This window comes from Hyla sarda, chromosome 6, assembly GCF_029499605.1.
Source record: "Hyla sarda isolate aHylSar1 chromosome 6, aHylSar1.hap1, whole genome shotgun sequence".
Taxonomy (NCBI): domain Eukaryota; kingdom Metazoa; phylum Chordata; class Amphibia; order Anura; family Hylidae; genus Hyla; species Hyla sarda.
Window position 1 is genome coordinate 199,596,664 of NC_079194.1, and position 12,565 is coordinate 199,609,228.

The 12,565-nt window shown below is 42.7% G+C and overlaps 1 protein-coding gene across 5 annotated transcripts in view; it reads right to left on the minus strand.

Annotated features, from left to right (window-relative positions):
* The window catches only part of GAN (gigaxonin), a 57,084-nt gene that overhangs the window by 37,353 nt on the left and 7,166 nt on the right, over positions 1–12,565 (minus strand). For 3 of the 5 annotated variants that reach the window (XM_056526163.1, XM_056526164.1, XM_056526166.1), the window contains 2 exons: positions 6,680–6,794; positions 4,960–5,310 (listed from right to left, as the gene is read on the minus strand). In XM_056526163.1, the coding sequence (XP_056382138.1) occupies positions 4,960–5,310; positions 6,680–6,794 (466 nt within the window). Of the gene's footprint in view, positions 1–4,346; positions 4,365–4,959; positions 5,311–6,679; positions 6,795–12,565 lie in introns of those variants that run through there. The other 2 variants (XM_056526168.1, XM_056526167.1) reach the window with 2 other exon arrangements.

Genomic DNA, 12,565 nt, shown 5'->3' on the forward strand with positions numbered 1-12,565 from the left:
TCACAGACACTGTTCAAAAAAATCATTATTACGGACGACTGTTCAAAAATCAGTCTGACACCTTTGGGGTGTAAATGCTCACTGCACCCCTTGTTACATTCGGTGAGGGGTGTGGTTTCCAAAATGGGATCATATGTGGGGCGGTCCACTGTTCTGCTACCATGGGGGCTTTGTAAACTCACATGACCTTAAATTCCAGACAAATTCTCTCTCCAAAAACCACATTTTTCTCCTTTTGGAGCATTGTAGTGCGCCCGCAGAGCACTTTACATCCAGAAATGGTTTTACAAATTTTAGGTGGAATTTTTTTCCTATTACCCTTTGTGAAAATGAAAAATTTGGCATAACACCAACATTTTAGTGAAGAAAAATTTACCTTTTAATTTTCACGTCCAACTTTAACGAAAATTTGTCGAACACCTGTGGGGTGATAAGCCTTACTGCACCCTTCATTATGTTCCTTGAGGGGTGTAGTTTACAATTTGCATTTTTTTTTGCATTTATGTCAGATCCGCTGTAACTATCAGCCACCCCTGTGCACCAATTATCACCCATTTAGGCCTTAAATGCACATGGTGCGCTCTCGCTCCTGAGCCGTGTTGTGCGCCCGCAGAAAAATATACGTTCACATATGGGGTATTTCCATACTCCGGAGAGACTGTGTTACAAATTTGGGGAGTCTTTTTCTCCTTTTATCTCTTGTGAAGATGAAAGGTAGAGATGAGCGAACTTACAGTAAATTCGATTCGTCACGAACTTCTCGGCTCGGCAGTTGATGGATTATCCTGCATAAATTAGTTCAGCTTTCAGGTGCTCCGGTGGGCTGGAAAAGGTGGATACAGTCCTAGGAAAGAGTCTCCTAAGACTGTATCCACCTTTTCCAGCCCACGGGAGCACCTGAAAGCTGAACTAATTTATGCAGGATAAGTCATCAACTGCCGAGCCGAGAAGTTCGTGACGAATCGAATTTACTGTAAGTTCGCTTATCTCTAATGAAAGGTATGGGGCAACACTAGCATGTTAGTGTAAAAAAATTAATTAATTTACACTAACATTCTGGTGTAGCCCTCAACTCCTCCTTTTCATTAAGAGTAAAAGCCCCACAAAATTTGGAATGCAATTTCTCCCAAGTACAGAAATACCCCATGTGGCCCTTAACTGTTGCCTTGAAATACGACAGGGCTCTGAAGTGAGAGAGCACCATGCGCATTTGAGGCCCAAGTTAGGGATTTGCATAGTGGCGAACCCGGATACCGGCATGGCGCTTGCCTCCACCACCAAAAGTACCCTACGGCAGTGTTTCCCAAACAAGGTGCCTCCAACTGTTTCAAGACTCCCAGTATGCCTGAACAGTTGAACAGTCAATACTGGCAGTCTGGCAATACTGGGAATTGTTGCTTTGCAACAGCTGGAGGCTCAGTTTTGGAGATGGTGCCGTATGATCCGTTATTAATGTTTATGGGGGGGGGGTAACAGTGTAAGGGTGTGTGTATACGTGGTATTTTACTCTTTATTTTGTGTAGTGTAGTGCTTTTAGGGTACAGTCACACGGTCAGTTTACAACGAGATTCTAGCTGGGAGTTTGAGTTGTGGCAGAAAACCTGAAGCAGTAAATTCACAGACCATGCATGCTGGGAGTTGTAGTTATGCAATAGCTGGAGGCACACTGGTTGGGAAACACAAAGTTAGGTAACACACCAACTCAGTGTTTCTGCATCAGTGTGCCTCCAGCTGTTGCAAAACTACAACTCCCGGCATGCTCTGACAACCGAAGGGCATGTTGGGAGTTGTAGTTATGTAACAGCTGGAGGAGCACAGTTTGGAGAACACAATGTAGTGGTCTCCAAACTGTGGCCCTCCTGATGTTGCAAAACTACAACTCCAAGCATTCCTAGACTGTCCAGGAATGTTGGGATTTGTGGTTAAGCAACATCGGAAGGGCCAGATGTTGCAGCATTAAAACGCCCAGCATGCCTGACTGTCTAAACATGCTGGGAATTGTAGTTTTGCAACATCTGGAGGGCCACAGCTTAGAGACCACTGTATAATGGTCTCCAAACTATGGCTCTCCAGATGTTCCAAAACTACAACTCCCAGCATGTCCAGAGTGTCCAGTCATGCTGGGAGGGCCAGATGTTGCAAAACTACAACTCCCAGCATGCCTTGGCTGTCTGGGCATGCTGAAAGTTGTAGTTCTGCAACATCTGGAAGGCCACAGTTTGGAGACCACTGCCTGCACAGTGGTCTCTAAACTGTGGCCATCCAGATGCTGCTAACCTAAAACTTCCAGCATGCCCAGACAGCCACAGACGGATCACTCACCGGCCGCAGCCAGCCGACTCCACCGCCAGGTAAGCTGCCCCCCCCACTGTCCACCAATGTCCCCCACAGGACCCCCCCCACTCTACCCGGACTTCCACACTTGGGCAGAGCGGGGGGATAGTCACGTTAACCCTCCCCGTTCCTGCCCCTGATCTGCCATTGGCCGGTCAGTCCTGACCGGCTAATCGCAGGTGATAGGAGGAGGACACCAGAAACCCGACTGGCCCGGAAAAGCTGTGATTTGCCGTTCAGAATTTACCAGCGAATCACTACGATCACTGACAAGGGTCCCCCCTAGGCGATGTGCCAGGATGGCTGCTTATAGTTATCAGCAGTCAACCCGTTCTGATCAAGACCCTGTGCGCAGCAGTGACCGGTAAGGGCAAAGCCATGCAGGTACAGCCTTGGTCCTTTAGTACCTGGGCGCAAGGGTGTACCTGTACGCCCTTGAGCCACAACAGGTTAAAAAAGAAGCACATTTTTTAAGTAAAATTTTTTTTGGTCTATGATACCTTTTGATTTTTCTTAAATGCACAGTGGTATTATGTTGGGGTGTATGCAAGTTAGCAAGAAATTGCTTTTTTTTACATTGTTGACTGGGTGTTATATGCCATTAAGCCATGCTTAGATGTGAGAGATTCCGAGGTTTCACATGTAAAGGCCCAAGTCTATGAAGGAAGCACCAGGCGAAGCACATGGCATAGACATGCAACTTTTTGCTGGGTCTGCACCTCACGTGCAGACGAGGAGTGCATAGTATTCCCATTGCATGAATTGTAGTGAAAGTCTATGCCAGCTCAGGAGCTGGTGCACACTTCTGAGGAGCTGGATTTATACACTGGTGTGCCTGAGAGGCATGGCACTTACCTTAACACTGGCGATCTTAATACATTGCCCCTATAGTGTTTTCAAAACAACATCTACATGCCGCAGAATAGGCCTACACAGACATCAGAACATTCTGCTGATTATTATTATTTTTTAAATCTACAGTACGCTTCTTTTTGTATGGAGAACAAGGGGATTTTACCCTTTGCAAAATGAAATCGTGATAATCTGCCATACAATCTACCTGTGAAGATAAACTCGCCACAGTGGTGCCTCCCATGGCACATATGTCATCAACCTGTCAAAATATGATACTAATATATATTAACAAGGAGTAGCGCGTGCCCCGTTGACTTCAGTGGCTCAAACATGTTCAACTAGTGACTATGGGGAGAATCATCAGAACTTGTGAAGAGGAAAAGTTGACCAGTTGCCCAAAGCAACCAGATTCATTCTCTAAAAAATAAAAGAAATGCCGATTTATTGATTAGTTTTTTCAGCCCTAGATGCTGGTATAAAAGTTATCAACAAACAGGTGATAACCTAGATACAGCAGTGGGTACACCAGGTAACACACAATTTTACTGCTAACTCTCTAAATGGAGGGGCATTCTGGTGGTTCAATGCGGGAGTCCTTCTCTTCATATACCTGAAATCTGTAAGTGTATACTGAGGAACAGTATACAGCTTATAGAGCTTCATGTCATACATGGCAGAAGAGAAGTCTCCCTTTGAAACTGATTAGGGTATCAATATAGACCTCAGTTTGGGGGGGGGGGGGGTGTAGGCCACACTGCACACTCAATCTTGCAGGTGCACACCAGTTGATATTCAGACCCTCATTTACTATTCTAAACCCGACCTCTTTTGTCGGGTTTTTTTGTCGCATATTTGTCTGCGCCATGTCGGAGACATCGTGCGCCAGTCTGCGACACGATGCAACATTTTTTCCCGACGGACCCGATGTGGATTCTCCCAAACCCGAAAAAGGGGCGTAACCCGACATTTCTGAGCTTTCCCACGTATTTATTAAGGTTTCCAACCCGAATTTGTTGAATTGTTGTGGATTTTTTCCCGAGAGCTCAGAGGAGTTGGAAACCAAAACCAACAAAACCCACGTGCGACAAACAGGATGCGACATAATAATAAATACCAGGGGAAAAAAGCAGTCGGGTAAGAAAGCAAGATAGACTTACAACCCCATTTTCTTAGTAAATGAGGGCCACCATGTTTGCTGCAGAATAGATGGTGTGTTCATACATTTAGTTACATTTATTTACACAGCATCAAATCTGCAGCAAACACAGTGGGGGAGATTTATCAAAACCTGTCCAGAGGAAAAGTTGCTGAGTTGCCCATAGCAACCAATCAGATCGCTTCTTTCATTAGTGAAAAGGCCTGTGAAAAAATGAAAGAAGCGATCTGATTGGTTGCTATGGGCAACTGGGCAACTTTTCCTCTGGACAGGTTTTGATAAATCTCCCCCAGTATGTGTAAAGGTATCCTAAAAACCACAGCAAAGAAGTCCCCCCACAACAGTATAGAGACTTGCTTGGATTGTAATTCCATCATCTGATAACAAATGTCTCCATCGATTTGGTTGCATTGTGATAAACCATAGGTAAAACAATCAGATTCGTCTACAGACCACTAAACATACTCCTGACAATTGTGAAGTAGAACATGTTCTGACAGATTTGCAGGGGAGAGACAACGTTAACACCAAGAAACCCCCTTAGAAAAAGGTTCTTTTTGTCCATGGGCTGTGTCCGATATTGCAGATCATCCCCATTCAAGTGAACCTCATACCTTTCTCACTTCAGCGTCATGGGATATCCATCTAAGCACAGCTTCAAATACGTATTTTTCATTGCCCACATTAAGCTTCTCAAGAGAAAGGACCTCTTTCAGCTTTGTTGGGTTAAGTTCTAAGAACTCCTCTGTGCTGCTGACATCTCTGAAGTGGGTCTCAAGGTACTCTGTGGCCATGTAATACACATGGTTTAGACAATAATGCAGTGCAAAATCTCGAATGCCGATGCAGTTTTCAGCTGTAATACAGCCCTCAAGGAACTCACAACACAAAGTCTTAAGATCAGTAAGTAGCAAGAGGTCAGCAGCCTGTACCACGTCCTGGATTGTTTCTTCACTCAGCCTGATCTACCCAGGGAGATAAGAAATATACGTCTTTATACACTCAGTAAGCAGACAATAAGCATATCCAATTTTATAAATCTTAATAGATATAACTAGTCACCTACTTCACTAGTAGGGAACAATCAATATATAGGCCATATGTATAATCATGACATATGCAACTGTATGCCATATAGTCGCATGTGTTTACCACAGACTCCTATCATTAAAAAATGTATTCCCTGCAGTTAAAATTTTCACCAGAACCTTGTGTATTCAGTAGTGTACGCTTTACGCTAAACCAGGAAACCCTGTTAATGTGTTAGGTGTACGGCTATAGTAGTAGTGAATAAGCCGGGCGCTATATAGGTTCACTGTAGACTTTACTAAGGTGTTTAAACAAACAACCCAACAAGTGTCTACAGATATCCAAGATGAAGTTCCTATGCCTCGCCACAAAACCTGTGCCACTGTTGTGGTAAAATCAGAGACTTTGTAAAAGAGGGAACCTGCGCCACCTCTGGTGACGGTAGATCAGCTGTTCAGGCTACTGCGCAGGCACAAGCACACACCCATTGCCAATCTGTTTGGAAAATCGTACCTCATCCACAGACAGGAACAATTAATGGCAGAGCCATTTTGCTCATTGTGCTTCTCCTGAAAGTGCTGGGTGGGTGTTTGGATGGGGTAAGTGTTTGGTTAGGAGTAGAGTACAGTAACCCCCAACCCTATAAAACTGCTGTCCTGAAATGGACAATATCACTTTAAAAAGCTTTTGACGTGTTGTACAGACATGTCAAAAGTTTTGATCGATCGGGGTCTGAGTGTTCAGACTGTGACCGATACCTAGAACTAGCTGGGAGAAAACTGCGCTAGGTGAGACAAATAAGTCTACTGGATTGCCTCGTTCAGTTGCACTTTTCTTCCCATTGATTCTAACACTCAGACCCCGACCAATGAAAAGTTATGACATGTTTCTATAATGTCAGAACTTTTTTTTTTATAGCATCTGGTACACTTTAAGTGCATTTAGAACTAGGGGGCAAGGGCAGCACTTTCAGGAGAATCATGATGAGCAGAATGGCTTTGCCATCCATTGCTTCTGCCTGTGATTGCTACTACCTTGCAGTTTTGCCAATCAGGGCTGAGCACGTGTGCTTGCACCAGTACAGTTGCCTGAAGAGTTTATCAGACTTTGTTGGAAGTGATGTGGGTTCCTTGTTTTACCAAGTCTATGATTTTACAATACCGGCATTCCTACCTTTCATATGGCATTATAGTACTGATGTGGTAGAGGGGCAAGTGGGCACTGGGGGTCTCCTCAAATTTACATCTCATCCTCTAGCCACAGGAATTATTTTCATTTAAAAGCACTTCATAAGCAGTACAATACCTGTCCACTGAAAAGGTAGTCAAGAATTTCTTTTATAACAGTCACTGAAATTCCTTCCATTTCAATTTTGTATGGGGTGCCGTCATACGTTGGAGGGTTATAGTTCAGCTTTGCTCTGTAATGAAAAATGTAGATTAATGGTAGACAGAGAAGAAAAAAGTGCCCGCTAAAATAGCTATTAAAACGACTTTTTGGGTAAAAAAATTTAATAAAAATAAATAAATAACAAGCCTCTGAACTTTAACCCTCTTATCATAATACTAAAAGAGAGATAATACTAGCAGCACTGAGAGGTTTATGGAGGTCTAGTGACTGTCCATGGAGATGACCACATTTGTTTACATTAAAATCAAAACCGAATGACCAGGGAGTCAGGAGTTTGTCTGGCGCAGAGAGGAACCATCAAGCAGCCAAGTAAAATCAATGGATTTATTAGATGCAACGCGTTTCGCTGCGCATGCGCAGCTTCATCAGCTGATCAGCTGATGAAGCTGCGCATGCGCAGCGAAACGCGTTGCATCTAATAAATCCATTGATTTTACTTGGCTGCTTTATGGTTCCTCTCTGCGCCAGACAAACTCCTGACTCCCTGGTCATTCGGTTTTGATTTTACTCTTACCCAGGAGGGCTGCAGTGGACCTTCTTCCATATCTCTTCTGCTCTTAACCTTGTTGTGTGTGGGCGCACAACCAACTTTGGTAAGCGGCTTGGGAATCACCGTCCCCTACCCCCACCTGCAAGACCTACTGATCCCGCACATGAGGCGCCTTCCTTCCTTTCTCTAGATTTCACTTACATTTGTTTACATGGGAAGGGCCACTGCCACGTGAGCATCACTAAAATGAATATACTTAAGTCAGGGGGAATGTGATTATACAGTAATTAGGCACACTAAGTTTAAAAACCTGCCAGGAGCCCTAAATGGCACCTCAGTACCAGCCATACAGGGCTCCCGGCAGGGAATTTAAAAATAAAAAAGTAAAAATACATCATAAATCACAGGGGAGCGGAGCATGCCGCCCGCCCCCACCCGTTTAATAATTTCTGATCGCATCGGGTCTCAGAAGTGAGACCCGATGCGATCAATACCGCAGCCTCTGTACTACAACCCCCATCATGGAACAGAGTCTGTTCCATGATGGGGGTAGTAGTACAAACACTAATGTAGCCTCCCCAGCCACCGGCAGACTGCCACAGCCGGGGAACTACTACTCCCATTATGGAAACAAGTCTGTTCCATAATGGGAGTAGTAGTAGTAGTCCCTAAGCACTGCAGGATTCTGCTGATAATCAAAAAATCCCATAGACTTTAATGGGATTTTATAACGGCCGTTTAACATCCGTTTCTTAAGGCTTTTCTAACCAAAGTTTATAAGTGATCTTTTAACAGAGCAACTTTATAGTGTGAAAGGGGCCTAAAGGGTTAATAGCCGGCCGTGGCTGAGCCCACGTCATAGCGGGACCCATGTCTAATGCCGGACATCATCGTTCATGGTGATTCCTGGAATTAACCCCTTAGATGTCGTGAACAAAGTTGATTTCACTGTCTAAAATAAAAAAAAATATAAAAAATTAAAAAACACTCACTGATCGGGACCATTGCTGTGAAGTCACGATGTCCAGATCAGCTAAGAGGACAGCGGGAGGGCCATTACATGCCTCCTCGCCGTCTGATTGGTGGCTTGATGCTCCAGGAAGCCTTAGCAGCCTGGAGCAATCGAGCACCGATAACACTGATGGCATAGCATTGAATAGTGTATAAAATCTAACGCAGTCCATATGGGGACTATAAAATAGTGTAAAAAAAATGTGATTTAACTCCTTCCTTAATAAAAGTTTCCCATAAAAAAAAAAAAAAAAATATGTAAACAAGAACAAACATATGTGGTAACGCCGCGTGCGTATATGTCCGAAATATAAAAATATATATATATATGGACTTTATAACTTAAATATCTTCACCATCCCCGGGGATGGGGAGGATAATGATTTTAGCATATATAACGCATTGCCAATCGTTATATATGCTAAAATATGCTGATTGGTTCCCTTTAAAGGAAGTGTTTTTGTAATATGCGATTTTTGCTTTTAACCAATTAAGGACCAAGCATTTTTCAGTTTTTTGCACTTTCCTTTTTTCCTCCTTACATTTTAAAAATCATAACCCTTTCAATTTTGCACCTAAAAATCCATAAGGGCTTTTTTTTGGCACCACCATCAGTCATTTTACCCAAAAATCTACGGCGAAACAGGAAAAAAATAAAAAATAAATCATTGTGCGACAAAATAGAAGAAAAAAAATGCCAATTTGTAACTTTTGGGGGCTTCGTTTCTACGCAGGACATTTTTCGGTAAAAATAACACCTTTTCTTTATTCTGTAGGTCCATACGATTAAAATGATACCCTACTTATATAGGTTTTATTTTGTTTTACTTGCACCAAAATGAATATGTTTAAAATTGTCATCTTTTTTATTTTTCCACGAACGGGGCGGTATGAGGGCTAATTTTTTGCGCCGTGATCTGAAGTTTCTATCAGTAAAAATTTTTTTTTGATCAGACTTTTTGAACGCTTTATTAATTTTTTTATGGTATACAAAGTGACCAAAAATACGCTATTTAGGAGTTTGGAATTTTTTTGCGCATACACCATTGACTGTGCGGTTTAATTAATATATTTTTATGGTTCAGACATTTATGCACACGGCGAAACCACGTTTGTTTACACACTTTTTTTAAATGGCAAAAGGGGGGTGATTCTTATTTTTTATTAGGGAAGGGGCTAAATCACATTTATTAACTTTTCTTCTCTTTTTATGCAGCCCCCTCTAGGGGGCTATAATCCAGGATACACTGATTGCAGGCAGTGTTCAATGCATTGCCGTAGGAAAGCATTGATCAGTGTTTTCTGCTCTTGATTGCACAACACGTATAAGCACTTGGTCATTTAAAGGGGTATTCCAGGATTTTTTTTTTATTTGACTATGCTACAGGGGCTGTAAAGTTAGTGTAGTTCATAATATAGTGTTTGTACCTGTGTGTGATGGTTTTCTCACAATTCTTCTGTTATTTTCACCCCAATATTTATTTTTACCAGCATACAAAATGACTTGTCTCAGAAATTTCCCAGCTTGCAATGCGGCCGAGACCTGACTCACTAGTCAGCTGATAACAGGGAGCCTGTCTGCTTCAATGGGTGGAGGGATCAATCTGCAACTAATGCAACAGCTGTAGGCACCCTGATTGAAAACCAAAGGTATTTTGATGGATGCAGCTCATTTGTGTTTCAATGGGTGGGTGGCAGATGTGTGGGAGGGAGGGCAATGGAACTGTAGGATTTGTAGTCAAAAAAGAAAAGTCAAACAGGAAATACCAGTTGTCAAGAAGCTAGCCACAGTGTTATGGTAATCTCACAACATAGCCATTTATCCCCAAGACAATCGCAGATCCTTCCTAAGCATGTTCATTACTGTCTGCCAGGTACATACTAAAATCACCTTATGGTGGATAACCCCTTTAAGTCTGCTGCACATTCCTCCTCATGCTCCCAGGCGTGAATAATAGATTCCAAAACCACTCCAGCCTTCACGGAGGATAATAGGCGCTGCCAGTAAGGTGATCCCGAAGTGATAATAAAAACCTATTTTATTAAAAAATGCTACGCGTTGTGATACCGGTCCAGTTTCGCAACGCGTAGCATGTTTTAATAAAATACGTTTTTTATTATCACTGCTGGATCACCTTACTGGCAGCGCCTATTATCCTCCGTGGAGGCTGGAGTGGTTTTGGAAACATTGTGTAGTGGTTGTGCTGGGTTACTGTAGCTCAGCTCCTAGTAAACAGAATATGGGAGCTAAGCAGCAGCAAGGCTACTTAGCTCCCCCATCTCTTCTGTACACACAGATGCCACGGCTCTGGCAAACAGCTGTTCAGCAGAGGTGCCAGGTGTCTGACCCCCATCCAACCAGATATTGATGCATCAATAAAAAAAATTCCTGGAAAACAATATCCTGTGCATTGGTTCCACCAAGGGGGCCCTATGATAAAGGCCAAATAAGATCAGAGCACAGGAGAGAGCACACAAGGAGCTGTAAGGTACCTCAATTCCACTAAAAGTAATGCTGCATATGTAACAGCAAACTATAAAGGGCCTTATGGAAGATGCTTTCTACTTTTTCCATTCTGTTCACATAGGGTTGGTTATTCATCACAGCTCAAATCAGGACAGTTATGTTTAGAGTGGCACATGATATAAACAAAGGCTTGGCAGTGCCACAGTAAAATGCATTAAACATAACTATTGTACCCATCCAAGCATGACAGAGCAAAAACTATGACATGTAAAATGAAACACTAGAGTAAATATATACTTCAGTCTCTGCTGGGTCATTGTCGTGAGAAATTAGCAAAACACAAATCTGAAGACTACATGTCCACTCCCAATTTATCATGGGTGCAGTGTTGTCAGGGAGAACGTCAAACAAAATATTATAGTAACATAGTTCATAAGGTTGAAAAAAGACCAAAGTCCATCAAGTTCAACCTACATCCCTAATGAGTCCCTACTGAGTTGATCCAGAGGAAGGCAAAAAACCCTCATACTAGAGGTAAAAATTCCTTCCAGACTCCAAATATGGCAGTCAGAATAAATCCCTGGATCAACGTTCTGTCCCTATAAATCTAGAATCCATAATCTGTAATGTTATTATTCTCCAAAAATGCATCCAGACCCCTTTTGAACTCTTTTACAGAGTTCACCATGACCACCTCCTCCAGCAGAGAATTCCACAATCTCACTGCTCTTACAGTAAAGAACCCCCGTCCGTGCTGGTGTAGAAACCTTCTTTCCTCTAAACGTAGAGGATGCCCCCTTGTTATAGATACAGTCCCGGGTATAAATAGATCATGGGAGAGATCTCTGTACTGTCCCCTGATATATTTATACATAGTTATTAAGTCTCCCCTAAGCCTCCTTTTTTCTAAACTAAATAACCCTAATTCTGATAATCTTTCTGAGTACTATAGTCCTCCCATTCCCCATATTACTCTGGTTGCCCATCTCTGAACCCTCTCCAGCTCCACTATATCTTTCTTGTATACTGGTGCCCAGTACTGTACACAGTATTCCATGTGTGGTCTGACTAGTGATTTGTACAGCGGTAGAATTATTTCCTTGTCGTGGGCATCTATGCCCCTATTGATGCACTCCATGATTTTATTTGCCTTGGCAGCAGCTGCCCGACACTGGTCACTACAGCTAAATTTACTATTAACCAAGACTCCTAAATCCTTTTCCACATCAGTCGTCCCAATTGTTCTCCCATTTAATACATAATCCCAGCCCAGATTTTTCTTCCCCATGTGCATAACCTTACATTTATCAGTGTTGAACATCATCTGCCACTTCCCAGCCCAAACCTCCAACCTATCCAGATCCATTTGTAACAGTGCACTGTCCTCTATAGTGTTTACCGCTTTACAGAGTTTAGTGTCATCTGCAAAGATTGCTACTTTACTATTCAACCCCCCTACAAGGTGAACTGGACCCAAGAATAGAATTTTGTGTTATCACCGTATAAAGTTTATGAAGAATCTTAGGGTAAGATCAGATGCTGCAGATTACCCTGCTATAGATTTTGCTACAATTCTGTGAATCTGTGGCAAAATTTCCAAGTGTTACGTGTGGATTTATGTGGCAGCTACGATGACGAAAATGCCTGGTTTAGGGCCTACTGTAATCCCACATAGCACATAACCCACAGAATGAATCCTCAAGTCAATGTGTCAGAGCATTAGAGGAGAAGCCAATGTTTGGTTCAAGTTCAGGAAAAGGACAATTTGTCAGGGCATGGCTGCCAACCACAATCAACCAAGGAAATGCTAACA